General features: G+C 41.4%; 1 protein-coding gene across 1 annotated transcript in view; it reads right to left on the bottom strand.

Annotated features, from left to right (window-relative positions):
- Window positions 1–18,045, bottom strand: part of dnah5l (dynein, axonemal, heavy chain 5 like) — a gene marked incomplete at its 5' end in the record, with an annotated part of 260,289 nt that overhangs the window by 83,006 nt on the left and 159,238 nt on the right. Inside the window, 4 exons of the mRNA XM_073055303.1 lie at window positions 891–1,269; window positions 9,018–9,188; window positions 12,477–12,659; window positions 13,275–13,430. Coding sequence (XP_072911404.1) covers window positions 891–1,269; window positions 9,018–9,188; window positions 12,477–12,659; window positions 13,275–13,430 — 889 coding nt within the window. The remainder of the gene's footprint in view (window positions 1–890; window positions 1,270–9,017; window positions 9,189–12,476; window positions 12,660–13,274; window positions 13,431–18,045) is intronic.

Genomic DNA, 18,045 nt, shown 5'->3' with positions numbered 1-18,045 from the left:
AATGTTGCCCTATTATCTGCCTGTCCTTCCTGACTGTCTCACTGTACACAACCACTGCTTGTAAACCAACATCCCTACCCTCAGCCCTATCACTCCGATTCCCATCCCCCTGCCAAATTAGTTTAATTTAAATCACCCCCTCACTGAACTGTTCCTACAATCTATGGACTCACTTTAGAGGACTCTTCATTTCATGTTCTCGATATTTATTGCTCATTTATTTTTATTTTTTTGCATTTGCACAGTTTGATGTCTTTTGCACATTGGTTGTTTGTCCATCAAGTTGGGTGCGGTCTTTCATTGATTATTGTGTTTCTTGGATTTACTGAGTATGTCCACAAGAAAATAAATCTCAGGGTTGTATATAGTGACATATATGTACTTTGATAATAAATTTACTTTGAACAGGCATGTTTCAAGTTGCAGAGAAGAGGCAAATACTGAGAGAACAAAGGAAATGGCTATGGAGATCAGCAGAGTCTGTGATGTATATGGCAATGATGCTGGAGAAAGAGTAATGAAGGCATTATTTACTGTTGTACCTGGAGGAGATGTAAATAATGGAGATGATCAGGACAGAGAAACATACAAGTTGTGAGATACAGACACAACTCTAAACAATCTCTGAAAATATTCAACATGTCAGGCAGCAGCTTGAAGGAGTAAAAGAGAATTAATGTTACATTTTGACTGTCTTTCATTAGCATTGGTCGACTGTGAAGCAAATGAACACTCAGGGATACCCTTGCTGATTGAATGGAGGGGTCCCACAAAGTGGCCCCCAACATACATTTGTAATTTCCATTGTACAAGAGATTACATTTCTAATGACTCTGATGCTAAGTAAATTTAGACCATTTAACAAATTATTATTTCATTATCACAATTACCTTTAATCAGAGTCTGAAAGTCTTCATGAGAAATCTTCTTGCATTGCAAATCAATCTTTAGTGCCATAAGCAGGGTGAAGAGGTATTTGTGATTCTCATACAGGCCCCGAACAGTGTACCTGAATACTTCGTAGGTAAGATATTCAATGATATTGGCAATTCTTTTGGAGGTGACTTGTGATTTTGCTGATCTCTCCAGGGATATGTCAAAAATACCCAGGAACTGTCGAAGTGATGTCTGGTACATCACATTCACTAAACACATTTCAACAATGAGGAAGTAAAGAATGCTGCCACGCGATGCCACAGGCCGATACTCCTCACGGGCTGCGTTAATCTTCACCTCTGTTTCTGCTGCTATACTCAGTTTGTCACTCACCTGAAAAAAAATTAAGTTAGAATCATACAAACATAAAATATCTGTAAAAGTCCAATCACAAACAAGAGAAAATCTTCAGATGCTGGAAATCCAAGCAGCATACACAAAAGAACTTAGCAGGCCAGGCAGCATCTACGGAAAAAGCTACAGTTGACATTTCAGGCCAAGACCCTTTGAGGAGTGAAGGAGAATATGAGGAGTATATTTAAAATTTGGGGGAAGGGAGGAAGAAACACAAGGTGATAGGTGAAACTGCGAAGGGGAGGGGGTGAAGTAAAGTGCTGCAAAGTTGTTTGGTGAAAGAGATACAGAGCTGGAGAAGGAGGAATCTAATAGGAAAGGACAGAAGGTCATGGAAGAAAGAAAACTGAAGGGGGGAGCACCAGAGGGAGGCAATGGGCAGGCAAAGACATAAGGTGAGAGAGGGAAAGGGGGATGGCGAATGGTGAAGGAAAGGATGGTGGGCCATTACCAGAAGTTGGAGAAATCAATGTCATGTCATCAGGTTGTAACCAGTCAGAATATAGGGTGTTGTTCCTCCAATCTGAGTGTGGCCTCATTGCAACAGTAGAGGAGGCCTTGGTTTTACATATTTGAAAGGGAATGGGAAGTGGAATTAAAATGGGTGGTGACCGGGAGATTCCGCTTCTTCTGGCAGATGGATTGTAGGTACTTGCCAAATTAGTACTTGGTCCACTTGCAAGGATAAGTGCCAGGAGGGAGATCAGTGGGGAGGGATGAATGGACAAAGAAGTCGAGTAGGGAGCAATCCCTGTGGAAAGTAGAAAGTGAGGAGGAGGGTAAGATGTGCTTGGTGGCGGGATCCCATTGGAGGCTCAGAAGTTTCGGAGAATTATGTTCTGGATGCAGAGGCTGGTAGGGTGGTAGGTGAGGACAAGGGAAACCCTATCCCTGGAAAAAGCACAGAAAGTAGCAACATACTTTGAGTGGAAGCCTTCAAAGTCCAACAAGAGTGACTGAGTAGAATGACCACTGAATTGAACTGGCCAAGTCCGAAAAGAAATAGCTGCCAGACTGCATCTGCAGCAGATAATGTATCAATCAACATGAGGAATCAACTTCCATTCATTTTCTGGAACTGAGCCAGCATTAATCCAATTTTCTCTTGAGCTAGTGGGGTGGTGAACTACTTTCTTGATTGGTAGAGTCCTTCTGATGAAGGTAGAGAGTTTCAGAATTTAGTTTCAACGTCAATGAAAGTCACAATGCTGTGTCATTTGCAAGGAGACCTACAGGTGGTCATGTTTTAATACACCTGCTGTCCTTGTGCTTTTTGGTGATAAGTAACTCAATGCACTAGTGATGAAGGGAATTAATATAGAAAACCTACAGCACAATACAGGCTCTTCAGCCCACAAAGCTGTGCCAAACCTTAGAAATTACCTAGGGTTACCCATAGCCCTCTATTTTTCTAAGCTCCATGTACCTGTCCAGGAGTCTCTTAAAAGACCATATCATATCCGCCTCCACCACTGTCACTGGCAGCCCATTCCATGCACTCGCCACTCTCTGCATAAAAAACTTACCCCTGACATTTCCTCTGTACCTACTTCCAAGCACCTTAAAACTGTGCCCTCTCATGCTAGCCATTTCAGCCCTGAAATTTGTAGGGTGACTAAGGCCAATCAAGCAAATTGTTGGCATTGCAATCATCAAGGAGAAATTTCCATCACACTACTGCTTTGTCCCTTGTAGATGGTGGAAAGGTCTTTAGGTGAGAAGAGGTCAGTCATTCATCAGACAATATGCAACCTCTGATCAAATCTTGTAACCACAGTGTTTATGTTACTAGTGTAGTTTTGTTTCTGCTCAGCAGTGACACTCATGATTTGATGCTATGTAATGGCAATTACGGTACTTTGAATATTGAGGGTAGGTGTTCAGACACAGTTTTGATAGAGATAGTCATGGTCTGGCAGATTTATGGTGGAAAGCTACTTAGTTATTCAGCCCTTGCCTGATCAGTGTCACGATCGTGCCTCATGGAGTATGGATTGTTTTATTCTCTGAGGAAATACAAATACAATCATCAGAAAATATTCCCACCAATAACCTTACGAGGAATGGAAAGTCACTGATGCAGCAGATTCCTTCAGGAACACTTGCAGTGATGTCCTGGGGCTGGAATGATAGATGTTTACAGCCATCTTCTTTGGTGCAAGGTATGACTCCAATAATGAGAGTGCTTCCCCCATCATCCTTAATGCTTTGGCCTACAGTTACTCAAATGATGTTTGATTTCAACGCAGTCAGTTGTCAGCTCACTTCTGGAATTCCTCTCTGATCCATGGCTGTGATAAAGTCTGGAACCAAATAGTCCTGACAAAACCCAGGCTGGACATGGATGAATAGATTTTTAATAAGTAAGTGTGACAGCACTGTTAACAAGGGTTTCTATCTCTTTTCTGATGGTTGAGGATAGACATCTTGGTTAGTAATTAGTTGAATTGAGACAAGTTAAGCCCGAGTAGTTTTGCACATGTTAGGTAGATGCCAGTGGTGTAATTGTAATGGAACAACTTGGTCAAAGGCAAAGTTAATTTTGGCATTGAGTTCTTCAGTGCTAAAACTTGGATAATCTATTTGACCTCATCTTCATCCATTCATATTTGTGTAAGGGGATTTCTTCTTTTTCTTTGTTACTGTATATGTAATCAAAATGGCTTCTTTGTTTTGTTAAAAGTAGGAATGCTTCTTTGTTGCGAGAGAGTGCTGGAAGCTTGTTCAGGTTAAAATTTACTGATAACGAGAATTGTATTCCTTTGTAAACCAATTGGGATTAATGTTGTTCTTTCTTCTGAGTCTGTAAGCTATTGTTGGTGGGCTTTTGGGGAGATCGGCGCGAGGGGTTGAGAGAGAGAGGGCGCGATGCTGTAAGCTGGGCGAGGAACGGACCCCAAGCGGGGGTCCAAGGCCAAGAGGTACTCCGATGAGAGGAGATGAAGCTAGTTGTGCTTGGTTGACCACTTCGGATGGTCCTAAGCTGCGAGTCGAGGAGTTCGGAGGGGATCGAATGGTGGCCAGAAGACTTCAGTAATTGAGCTCCAACGGTTGTGCACGAAGTGGTTTGGACTTTGATAAGTTTGGCGCCTTTTCTTTATTTTTTTTATATATATTCTGTATCGTTATTAATCACTTAGTTATAGTAACCTTTATAAATTGTACTCATTTAATTGCATATGGTGTATTGTCTGTTTTTGGGCGAGGCGGGGACATCACACAGCATCCACACCAGCTGATTACCCAGTTTGGCGGGGCCGAAGGCTGCTCCCCCTAGACGAGAATGAGCTGAGTGAGCCTGAGGCGACCCAGGGGGTTACATTGTGGGGGCTCGTCCTGGATTGATTTCTGTGGAAGCTGTGTGATCACCCTCTTTAAATTATGTCTGCGGCGAAGAGCTGGTGTGCCTTTGCGGGTGTGCGATTGCTGGTTATCTCTGCATGTGTGTTGGGTGAGTGGCAGTGCTTGGCTGAGGGAAAGCGACAGGGATTGGTTGAAAGTTTGAGTAGGCGGGCTGGTGACGTTGTTAGAACTGTCGGGCGCAATTACCTCGAAGTGACAGCTGCCAGTTCTGGGAAAGTGTGGGAAAATGCGTGTGGTTCGACTGGAAGTCAAATGCCGCAGCTGGGGGGGGGCTTATCATATCTGTGGCAGGAGGTTGGTGGAAAGTTTTTAGGGTATCCCTTTTGGCTGGGGGGGCAGATAAATTGCTTGCGGTGCCAAGGGGATCTGTCAAGGGGATCAGTTGTTCCGTTGATCCAAGAGGTGTCGGGAAACTTAGAGGAGGCCCAGTGGGGGAACGGCTTGGGCTCTCTGGGGGAGCACGTTCCCAGCAATGTACCAAGGAACTCCCGAAAGGAACAGACCCTATTCCTGAAGGCTTAGAGGGACCAAGTGCACAGGTGTTGTTACGGATGGTGGAAGTCAAGTTAAAGCCATCCTCGGCACCGGGGTGCCAGTTAAGTTGCTGTACAGTTTGTTTTATAACCGTTATTGGAAGCATTTACCCTTGACGACATTGAGGACACTGGAGATTTGGGGTACCAGTGCCGGTGATTATCCAGACGACGGTTGTTGGTCAGTGAAAATGGAGTTCTTAGAGGCAAATGTGGAGGTGACTGAGGTTCGTGAATCGTTAATGCTGATGTGTCCGGACACTGTTGAGATGGGCAGCGTTTCGGTTCTGGAGAGAACCAACATCCTGCTGGTGCGCTTGGGGGCCTGCCCGGAGGAGGCGGGTGAGAGCTGTTTGGAGGCATTGTCGATGCACCCAGAGTTTCGAGCTGCTTGTGCGGACGTGTGTAGCAGCATTGGGCTGATACCGAATTCAAACAGGAGCCAGTGGTGGTATGGCCTGGGGGAAGTATCTGAGGGTGAGACCCTCTTAGTGGACGCTGCGAAATACCACGAGGGAGGGGAGTTGACCGCTGAAGACACCTCGATGAGAGAGAGGTTATGGCGACTGGCCCCGAAGCCGTGGAAGACGTAGGCAGCGTGTGTGTGTATTATATTGCGCTGAAGAGACGCACTGTCAGTGACCAGAATACGGCCCTGAGGGCCAAAGAGGCAATGGCCTATCTGAGTGGTGCGAAGTGGTTTAAGGTGCTGGATCTGAGGAGTGGATGTTGCCAGATCCCGATGGGTGAGGCCGACAAGGAGAAGACGGCCGTTATAAGTTCCCTAGGAGTCTTCCGGTCCGAAAAGATGCCACAGGGCATATCTGGAGCCCTTGCAACCTTCCTGCGGGGCATGTGGAAGACCATGGAGGATGTGGAGGCATTTGGAGTTTTGGTGTACGTGGATGATCTCTTGGTATTTGGATTTGCCTCAGGAAAATATGAAGTGAGGTCGTTGCAGGAGCGGCTGAGAACTACAGAGTTAAAGTGTTCTCTGGACACGTGCCAGGACTGGCGAAGGTCACAGCTCGTGAGTGACTGTCTCTACAGAATCAAGTTTGAAATGAAGACCGAGAGATTGGAGAGAGTGATCTGGAACCAGTGGGAAGACTTACAAGTTGGAGAGAATGAAGAAAGTTGTCTGACTGAGGGCAACCGCAAACTGAGAACCTGGAGAGGGGAGTTTGCGGAGGTGAAGAAATTACAGACAAATCTCGGAAGAGGGAAGCGGAAGCTTGAAGGGAACCTGAAGATGACCATCGACAGTTCAAATGAAATGCAAAACCTGAAAGTTGATCTGGAAGAAGTCATGAGGAAGAAAAAACTGGAGAGAAGTGCAGTGAATACTGAACTGGAGGCTGACCAATCTTTAATTGCTGCTTTTCAGGTCGGGGTGGAAGAAGCTGTTGGAGTAACTGCATCCCAGATTGAGATGGCCGGGATGCGTGAGTCAGAACTGCTGAGCCTGTGGCGAGAGTTGCAGGGGCCAGAGAAGAAGCTGATATCTCAATTGCAGGAGGCTGAAGAGATTACAGGAACAGTGCAGGCCACGTGTTTCCGGTTGGAGAAGATCAAACAGCAGCTACCGATCGCAGAAATGAGGAAGAATACAGATTCAATGGATAATGTGCTAGATGTGTGGTACATGCTGTCTTTTGCTGACTTTCCCTTGATTGAGGAAGAGACCTTTGGCCCTTCTCCCACTGAGTCAGGTGTAGGGGAGGGTTAGCTGTGTGCAGTGTGAGACATGAGTGAGAGGTTGAGAGAGGAGTTGGTAGCGGGCCCGAGGTATCCCCAGTTGTGTCCGAGCCTGAAGGGTTTTGGTGAGGGGTACGGAGGTCTCAGAAGGGTTAGGGAACTCCCAGATAGTTGGCCTATGTAGCGCCTGAGGAACAGGGAGTGAGGTTTACTGTGTGGGGAGGAGATGTCACTGTTTGTGCTTGGGTTACGGTGTGTTGGCAGGAAAGGTGGCAAGTTATTTAGTAGCCATGAGGACATGACTTTTATTTGGTGGGGGGAGAGTGTAAGGGGATTTCTTCTTTTTCTTTGTTACTGTGTATGTAATCAAAATGGCTTCTTTGTTTTGTTAAAAGTAGGAATGCTTCTTTGCTGCAAGAGAGTGCTGGAAGCTTGTTTAGGTTAAAATTTACTGATAACGAGAATTGTATTCCTTTATAAACCAATTAGGATTAATGTTGTTCTTTCTTCTGAGTCTGTAAGCTATTGTTGGTGGGCTTTTGGGGAGATTGGCGCGAGGGGTTGAGAGAGAGAGGACACGATGCTGTAAGCTGGGCGAGGAACGGACCCCAAGCGGGGGTCCAAGGCCAGGAGGTACTCCGAGGAGAGGAGATGAAGCTAGATGTGCTTGGTTGACCACTTCGGATGGCCTAAGCTGCGAGTCGAGGAGTTCGGAGGGGATCGAATGGTGGCCAGAAGACTTCAGTAATTGAGCTCCAACGGTTGTGCACGAAGTGGTTTGGACTTTGATAAGTTTGGCACCTTTTCTTTTTTTAAAATATATTCTGTATCGTTATTAATCACTTAGTTATAGTAACCTTTATAAATTGTACTCATTCAATCGCATATGGTGTACTGTCTGTTTTTGGGCGAGGCGGGGACATCACACAGCATCCACACCAGCTGATTACCCAGTTTGGCGGGGCCGAAGGCTGCTCCCCCTAGACGAGAATGAGCTGAGCGAGCCTGAGGCGACCCAGGGGGTTACATTTGGGTGTTGTATCTGCCCATTATACTATTGGTAGAAAAACATACTGCATCGGCCTTGAGGAGACAAAAGTGGTAGAAAATTTATAAACCTAGAACACTTCTGGGAGCATCCTGGGAGCAGCACAAAGCATATGTAAAAGAGGTGCCAGCATTTCAGGACCACTAGTATGCTAAACAACACAAGCAGCATACACCAGATAGGATTAGACAACCTCACAGCCAACGGATCAGATTGAAGCTCTGCAGTCCTGATCCTGAATGGTAATGGACATTTAAACAGTTAACCTGAAGCAGGAAGCTTGGGGATTATCAACTGTGATGAATCCTAGCACATGATTACTGATGTATTACTGAAGTATTCACAGCAAAGTTCAGCCAAAAGTGCAAGTTGGAAGATCCACCTCAGCTTCCCCAACCAATTCAAAATACTCTATATGATGCCAAGAAATAGCGAAGACAGGGAACCAAGCAACATCCCACTGTAGTACTGAAGACCTCTACCTCAAAACTAGCTACATTTCAGGCCGTTGTTTCTTTGCAGTAACTTCACAGGCACCTGCCCAATAATGTGGAAAATTGCTCAGAGCTGAAGCCCTGAAGTGAACTGAGAGTGACTGGCCTTGACAGTATTATTCAAGTGTGTCAGCAAGATGTCCTGGAAAAACACAAGGGCATCAGGGAGGAAACACTCCTTTATTTGGAGTCATATTGTGCACGAAGGTGGATAGTTGTAATCATTGGAGGTCAATTGCCACAGCCCCAGGACATAACTGCAGGAATTCCTTAAAGTGGTGTTCTGCTGCTTCTTCAATAATCTTCCTTCCATTATGAAGATGCTTACTATTTTTGTTATTAAATGGTATGAAACAACACAAACAAAACAATCATTTTATTTTGGTGGAACCAGCATTTTGTGTGTGTTGCTTGAATTTCCAGCATCTGCAGATTTCTTCGTGTTTGTGTAATCATTTTATTTTACTTTCATTTTGAGTCAGCTTTTTAAAAAAAATTAAAATGGATTGATTTGACTGGAGTTGTAAGAAACAGCATGGGCCAAACTAGCCGAACGTAAAATTAAGCTTTGATTTGCAAATTCGGTTTTACCTCTTCAGCTGTTATCTTAGTAACCCGGAGCACTTCAATCAATGATTCATCTTCTACTAGTGATCCTTCAGTGCTGGTTAAACGATATAGCAAATTATCTTCCAACTCCTGCATTCTCCGTTTGTTTGATGTGACCTCTTCCATCAATTGTACTCTCTCCGATTCCAGTTCCTAATGTATAACCATAATGAAAAAATATATTAGTACAATTCTCTTAGTTGTGTGAGCCTAGAAAGCAGAAGGCATCTTTCCAGTATTTTTAGTGCAATATGTTTGAAAACTGTATTTGCAATTGGTTTATTATGAAAACCCCTGGACCACATTGCATGAATTTGGAAAATTATTGGGCACTTCCTGGTGATTATCATCCTTAAGAATCTAATGCAATTTGTGTATCAATGGTGCATGTAGTGGTAACTATCCACATGTCTCACTCCTTTAAGAACACCAAGTATAATTTGGACCACGTTATATATAGAATAACGATCACTGTACACTCCTGAGGTAACACATTCTAATTTGTGTAGTACTGACTTGAAAGGCAGCCAAGGTTGTAAATTAATCCATGGAATCAGCCCACCACATCCACATAGATAGGGTACTACATTAACCTTACCTCCTAGCACTTGGCACATAGTTTTCTATGCCTAGGCAATTCAAGTGCTCATTTAAACATTACTTAAATGCTGTCAGTGGCTCTGCCACTCTCTCGGACAGTTCTTCCAGGTACTCAACACTCTCTGGGAAAAAATGGTCTCCCAAAGATTGCCTCTAAACCTATTACCTCTTAACCTCTTAGCAGTATTTCAAAGGAGTAAAGGACATGACAGTGGTATTTGAGAGGAGTTGGCCAAAGTAAATTGGAAGGAGATGCTGGCAAGGATGACTTCAGAGCAGAAATGGCATGAGTTTCTGGGGAAAATGAGGAAGCTGCAGGATAGATGTATTCCTAAAACGAAGAAATACTCAAATGGCAAAATAGTACAACCATGGCTGACAAGTCAAAGCTAATTTAAAAGCAAAAGAAAGGGCATACAACAAAGCAAAAATGAAAGGGAATATAGCGAATTGGGAAGTTTTTAAAAACCTACAGAGAGCAGCTGAAAGAATCATTAGAAGAGAAAAGATGAAATATGAAAGCAAACTAGCAAACAATATCAAAGTGGAAAGTAAAAGTTTTTTCAATTACATAAAAAAAGGAATTGAAAGTGGATATAGGATTACTAGAAAATGAGGCCGAAGAAATAAAAATGGGGGACAAGGAGATGGCAGATGAACTAAATGAGTACTTTGCATCAGCTTTCACTGTGGAAGACACTAGCTGTGTGCCAAATGTTGAAGGGTGTGAGGGAAGAGAAGTGAGTGCAGTTACCATTACAAGGGAGAGGGGTGTCGATTTAAAACAGGGATGTGGAGGAATTTCTTTAGCCAGAGAGTGGTAAATTTATGGAATTTGTTACCACAGGCAGCTGTGGAGGCCAGGTCGTTGAGTGTATTTAAAGCAGATCTTGATAGGTTCTTGATTGGATATGGCATCAAAGGTTACGGGGAGAAGGCAAGGGAGTGGGGCTGTCGAGGTGAGAAAAAGATCAGCCATGATTGAATGACAGAGCAGACTTGATGGGCCAAATGGCCTAATTCTGCTCCTATGTCTATTGGTCTCATGTCTACTAGTTTTATCTACTTCTTTAAATCCAGAACAAGAGGAAGAGAATATAAGGAACTACTGACCTGTTAGCCTAATTATCAGTGATTGATAAAATGCTGAAATCTATAAGGAAAAATGTAATAACAGAACACCATAGAATAGAATTACATAATTAAGCACAGTAAGCATGGATTTATACTTGATCAATCATATTATACGTGATTCCTCCCAGAGCTTGCAACTGGAATGGGCTTGAAAGAAAGGAGTAAAGTGTTAGTACAACATTATGGGCCAAAGGGTCTGTACCATACTGTACTGCCCTATGTTCTATGTTCTAAAAGGTATAACATCCATATTGACTCAAGGGATTCCAAGGAATCTATGATCCAAGAACATTCAACCTGACAGACAAGTTTTAGGAAAAGCAAAGGGAAGGAGGTATGTAACATACTCCAAGCAACCCACCCATCTATGCACATGTCAAGCTCCACGAGTTAGAAACTATGAAGTATTTGAAGGTATCAACAATCCTCTTGAATGTTATAATGAAAATGAAGATTTGGAGGATGCTACTGTTGATAGCATTGTACGAAAGCAGTCCATTACTTACACTAGGTCTGCGCTGAATTTGTTGATTTACAGTCGATCAAAAGGACGCAGCAGCATAAACTTGATTAATTGTTCCATCGGTAACTAATACATAGTTTTTCTGGTACTGCAGTAATAATTATAGTGTTCTAATTTGTTCTGTATTTCATTTAAATACATAACTTGTTAGTCAGTTAAATGGTAGTTTAGTTTTTTTTAATACATTTTTACTATTCCATGAAACTTCAGCTAACTGGGACAGCCGCTTAATATATCCAGGGACAGCCGCTTAATATATCCACCTCTATATACTTTGGATTCCAATTAATTGAGGCACATTGGGACCAGTACATTTTGGCCCATTGAAGCAGCTGCCACAATTAGCCAAAGTTTCATGGAAATTGTTAAAAAGGTTTAAAAAGGTATAAAAAAGACAAACCAACTAACAAGTTATGTATTTAAGTGAAATACAGAACAAATTAGGAACTACCAATATTACAGTGGTATAAAACTGGGTATTAGTTCCTAATAGTTATCGTCAGAGGAATTAATCCTATGTACGTACTGAACAAAATCAGCACAGGCATCTAGTACAGACAATGGACAGCCTTCATAAAATGCTATCAATGATTACATCCTCCAAATCTTCATTTTCATTGTAACATTCAAGGTGATTGTTGATAGCTTCAAATTCTTCATAGTTTCTAACTTGTTGAAGTAGTAAAATCATTTCATTGTCACTCCCAGTCATTTCTGGTATGTCCAGGCCTGAATGCTTTAAATCGCAGTGAGCAAAACAGGTCTGAATTGTCTTACTGCATATTTCTTGTCAAGTATCAGTTACAAAACTCAGTGCTTTTTGAACACAAACACACGCAACTGACGTTATGTAAAAACTATTCGCTGTAAGGACAATGTAGCGGCCAATCAAGTACAGGTGACTGATGGTTGTTAGAACCTGTTTGGCAACAGTCTCCTGTCCCAATTAAGCAGCATAGTGTCCCAAATAAATGAAGGGAATCCCAGCGGTTTTCTTGATTAGTTTTTGTTCTTTAACAATTGTCTCATATAAGCAGCTGCCCCAATGGCCCAATTAACCACAATCCAATGTATATAATTTTTGATGTCAATCAATTTAATACATAATTGCTGATAAAAATTGAATATGAAATCAGTAGTTTGTTTGCCATGACTTCTCTCTACCACTGCTTGATTCTACCTACCTGTTTTTCGATGAGGATCACTCGACCAAGAAGTTGGTCTTCTAGTCCTCTCATTGTGACAGTAAAGTCAATAATGGCTGTTTTTGCACTGATTTCAGGTGTATAGGCAGGATTGGCTAATTTGGTGGTGATGTACAAGGTAAATCCCGACATTACATCAACTTCTTTGTCACCAACTTTCACCTAACATGAAGGAAGCAACAGACATAGTTCCTCTCATTCATTTGTTTACATTTTAAGTAAATATAAACTATAAAATGATAAAACTATCTGAATACTTTCATATTATAGACTTGGCCTTGAGATATTTGCTTATCTGAAATAATTTGGGTAGTTTTTGTAATACTCGTGCTAATTTAAGGAACAATATATTGATTTAGTTCAATTTAAACCAATAATATATTTTAACTGTTTTAATAAAAAGAATTTTAAGATTAATGTCAAGCTATAGTCTAAAATTTTAAACTAGATCATATTCTTGCTCAGTTTGAAAAGTATTGCTTCTGCAGCCACTATCAAACTTAAATTCCACCAGTGCCTTTTAACTTTATAATATTGGTACAATGAAATTCCCCAACACTATTGATTGTACAGTTCTAATCACTGCGCCAGTGGATTAAGTATTGTATTCTAGCACAACGACGCTTTTGCCGTCAAACATAAGTCATCTATTGGTCATTTTTAAAAATCAATTAGTTTTGATTTTTGCATGAGATATAATTATAACAATATAAAAGTCCCACTCTGAATAAATATTGCAATTTTTAAAGGCATCATTTTTTTTAAACATTATCTTACTTTGTAAGTTGATCCTGATTTAATAAAGTTCTTTTCCAACACATTGTCAAGAGCAGGATCCAGTTCCTCGCCTATATCCTCCATTAGCAGGGGGCGCCCCAAAGAAAGACAGTCCTCTAGATGTGTCCTGAAGTACTTATGATTCAATGATGTTATCTACGGAAACAAAATTTTCAATTATTTGGTTACCTCAATGGAAAGCATTAAACAAAATAAATAAGAAATTCAATGTAGTTCCAAGAAATGCTAAAGAACATTCATGAATTGAAGACAATGAATAAGTACATCCTGCCAAGACAACCTCTTTCTTCCCCTTCTTTTTCTTTTCCTTTGGAAGTACAGAACATGCCTAGTGCTCTTCCATGGGTGGTGTTAGAGGCAGATGCAGAGCAGACTCGATTGGCTTAATTCTTTTCCTATGTCTTATGGTCTCGTGGACATATAAGAAACTCTTAGATAGGAACATGGATTAAAGAAAACTGGAGGGCTATGGGAGAGGGAAGGGTAAGTTTGGTCTTGGAATAGGTTAAAAGTTTGTCACAAAATCCTGGGCCAAAGGCCTGTACTGTGCTAGGTTTTATGTTCTAGCCTGACCTGCTGAATGTATCTTCCTACTCTGTATTTTGCAATTTTGACATTCTTTTGTCTGCATTGCTACTCACTCATTGAGCAGATAACCTTGTTTTCAGCTCATCATTATGGTCACCCTTGTTGTACCCTATCAGAGACAATCCCTCCCCTCCATCCCTGCAATTTAATGAACTTCTTTACGCTCCTTCCCACTTTGGATGAAGTGTCTTTGACTTGAAACATTAACTCTGTTTCTCTTCCCAAAATGCTGAATGTTTCCAGAATTTTAAGTTTTCCCTTTTGGATTTCCAGCATCTTTATTTCTTTTACCACTTTCATTCTCTCCAAGCATGTTTTCTTATACAGTGTTTGTTAATTTCATATCAATTTATGTTACAACTTCCAAAAATAACCTACCATATTTAATTGTATATATAGGAAGCTGATCTGATACATTTGCAAACACTTTAAGCTGACAAATGTACAAGTAATGCAAAAGAGTCTCTCAGGAGGTCTCCATGTTCTTGAAATGGCATGGAATTATATAGCACAGGAGAAAAATATCTGGCACACCATTCCATATTCATATGTTGCAAATATTAGATATTTACACTCTATTACTGAAGATACTAAATTACTTGTAATTACAAGAAAACTTGAAAGACAGGTTCTCAATACAATTAATACCAAAGTAGAATTAAGCATTAATTAGAAACTTATAGCAGTTTGGAAATAATACAATTGTTGTTTATGTGTGGCTGAAGAGGTAATAACTAAACAAATGATTTATTGCCATATATTTTACAGAGTTAAGTTGGATAGTTAAGCATCCAAAGTGATGCAGATATATTGGTAAAGGCAAAAACCCATGGTGCATGTCAGAAACAAGTTGATGATGAATGTTAATGTCAATCAAGTAAAAGTATCATGAAAGTAAGATCTTCGGATGGACTAATATTTAACTTTAGGAAACTGCAGGAGGGCGATACCAAGGAGGTATTTTCTGAAAACAAGAATATTTTGCCACATGTAGAGCAAGGAGGACCAGGAATGAATCTCCTATCTACAACATCAGCCCCACAGACCTTTGCAGACTCCATTCATATCACTTCCTCCCACTGCAGCCCTTACTTTACTTGAAGGTTTCATCATCAGATAAGTAAATGCAGGTTATCTGAAGGAAGATGTCTTGCAATCATTCACAGATTGCCATTCTCAAGTAAATAAGCCCTAAGTTTCCATGTCAAATGCAACTGGCCCCTACCCCAAGCCATGAGCCGCTTTGTATACAGTCATTACAGAAATGAGTCCTTATTTTCATCAAATTCACACCACCATTAATCACACATGAAACTTAATTTTACATTAATGCCATGTTTTAAACCTCCGCATCTTCTCAACAACCCCTGATTCTACTGCTCCCTTACGTACTGGGGACAAAGGCCAATTAACCTACCAACCCTCACGTCTATGGGATATGAGAGGAAACTGGAGAACTCAGAGGAATTTCATGCCATCACAGGGAGAAAGTGCAAGTTCCACACAGACAGCAACTCAAGATCAGGACTGAATACAATTGTCTTGCACTGTGTGGAAATTACTCTAATAGAGGCACCACTGTGCTAACAAAAAATGTCCAAGCTAGGCAAAGACTTTTTGTGAGTATTCTACTTACGTTAAAAAATAACCTGCATTTTTAGTTTTAATTAAAGATGATTTCTTGTGGGTTTGTATAAAGCAAGGTGCCTATGAATAAGATGGTCAATGCATGAAGACAGTGTTGTCCTGGATGAAGAAAGTCAACTGTTGTTTTGAGTTTTCAAAATAATTCAATACTTACAGAACATCACAGTGTTACATCCAATCTTATCATATCTTCTTTCCATAATAAGATTATTAGAAATTATTTTTGTAGAACAAATAGCTAGAAATATTTGAGGGCACTGGGGTAATTTTATTAGGCAGTTCCTGGCAAACCAACAATGATTTGAATAAGGATCTGCTATGAAAAAGTTAGTAGCACCCAAGCTCTAAAACGTTACACATTCATGGTCTTTTCCTTGCATACTTTGCCTTAATGGAATTCACAAAGGAAAACATGTAATCCAAGACTAGAGTTGAAGGTTTAGAGGCCAGATGGACCAGGGGGTGGACATTTATCAGAGAAGATGAAGGATTGGCTCACGTTGATGGGGAAAGCAGTGAGGGTGAGGACTGGCTGAAGAGGATCAGTGGCAGTAGAGTCATCATAGCCTAGGAAGGGGTAGAATCACAAGTTGAGGGATGAGATAGGTACATGGAGCTTAGAAAAGTAGAGGGCTATGCACGAGGGAAATTCTAGGCAGTCTCCAGAGTAGGTTACATGGTCAGCACAACATTGTGGGCCAAAAAGCCTGTAATGTGCTGTAAATTTCTGTGTCCTATGTCCTATGTTGAAACATGAGAGTAAGTTCAGTGACTGCAAGGATGATATTCAAGGATAGAACTCCAACTTGAAGAATAGGGCTTAGTAGTTAGGGTTTCCAGTTGTAATCTCTAGACTTGGGCATGCATTTAGTGGCCAAGATATATCAATAAACACAAAATACCGAAGAAACTCAGCAGGTCAGGCAGCGTTTATGTAAGGGAATAAACAGTCAACGTTCCAGGCCGAGACTCTTCACCACGACTGGAAAGCAAGGGGGAAGAAGCCAGAAAAAGAGGGTAGGTGGAAGGTAAGGCATACCAGCTGGCAGGTAAAACGATGAGCCAGGTGAGGAGGAAGGTATATGAGTGGGAGGGGAGATGAAATGAGAAGCTGGGAGGTGATAGGTGGAAAAGGTAAGGGCTGAAGAAGAAATAATTTGATAAGAGAGAATATGATAGAGAATATGATTGCTGGTCAAGTACTGTTATCAGCAGACCTGCTGGATCAATGGATACAATTGATGAATTCCATTGTTAGTAAAAGATGACTGTAGGGAGCAGAGCTTATAGGCTTGGGTGGTTTGTCAACACCAGTATGTTTGGATGAGGCTAACTGGGCTTTGAAGGAGAGTTATCTTAAGTAGCTATCTAAATAGAGTACTTATCTGAACAGAGCTCCTACCATTGACCTAGGATGTACTCAGGTAGGCTCCATTCATTAGGACATTCTGAAACAGTTTTCACAGATACTGCCAAAGCCTTATTTTGACATGAGTGATAGGTTATTGCATGTGCTACTTTGTCAGATCCATGGAAATAATATTTGCATGAAATCCTTGATTTTCAATAATATTTCAATTTTCAATTATATGGATGCACAGTGCACTAAATATGACACCTCATTCATTTTCTAGCTCTGGGACTTCTATTTCTACACTTCCTTATCATACCTCTATCTCATAAAGCCTGGCATACAATTAATAGCTGTATGTGCATAAGAGTTTCTGCAGCTGCTGGATATCCAAGCAACACACACACACTGCTGGAGGAACTCAGCAGGTCAGACAGCATCTATGGAAATGAATAGACAGTGAACATTTCAGGCCAAGGCCCTTCATCAGGACAAGGAAGGAGGGGAGAAAACACTAAAATAAAAAGCTGGGGGGAGGGAAGGGGGACAAACTAGAAGGTGATAGAGGAAGCCAGGTGAGTGGTAAAGGTAAAGAGCTGGAGAAGACGGAATTTGATAGGAGAAGAGAGTGGACCATGGAGAAAGGGAAGAAGGAGGGGCACCAGGGGAAGGTGATAGACAGCTGAGGAGAAGCAAGAAACCAAAGTAAGAAGTAGAAGAGGGAGGGGGGAGGAGAAAAGAAAAAAATACCAAAAGGAGAAATCGATGTTCATGCCATCAGATTGGAGGCGACCTAGACAGAATACAAGGTGTTGCTCTCCCAGCCTGAAAATGGCCTCATCGTAGCAGAAGAGGAGGCCATTGTCCTCCTCTATGGTCTCCACCTCCGTATGTGCACGGCTCCTCGATTATGCAGAGGATATGTGTCAGCCATCTGGCAGTACAAATTTCACAAGCAGCAGTGACACCAAGTATTTGGGTATACTGTAGTGCTTGTTAAGTAATAACTGCTGGTCAGGATATATTGAAATGTCCTGGTATCTTTAATAAAACAAAAAGGTTGAACAGAAATATATTCTTCAAAACTTCAAATCTGTATCTGTTAATTAGATTTTAAATTTTAATTACTTAAATGTATAACGTACAAATAAAATTCCACACTTG

This window comes from Hemitrygon akajei, chromosome 8, assembly GCF_048418815.1.
Source record: "Hemitrygon akajei chromosome 8, sHemAka1.3, whole genome shotgun sequence".
Taxonomy (NCBI): domain Eukaryota; kingdom Metazoa; phylum Chordata; class Chondrichthyes; order Myliobatiformes; family Dasyatidae; genus Hemitrygon; species Hemitrygon akajei.
This window is presented reverse-complemented; position numbering and strand designations above follow the sequence as displayed.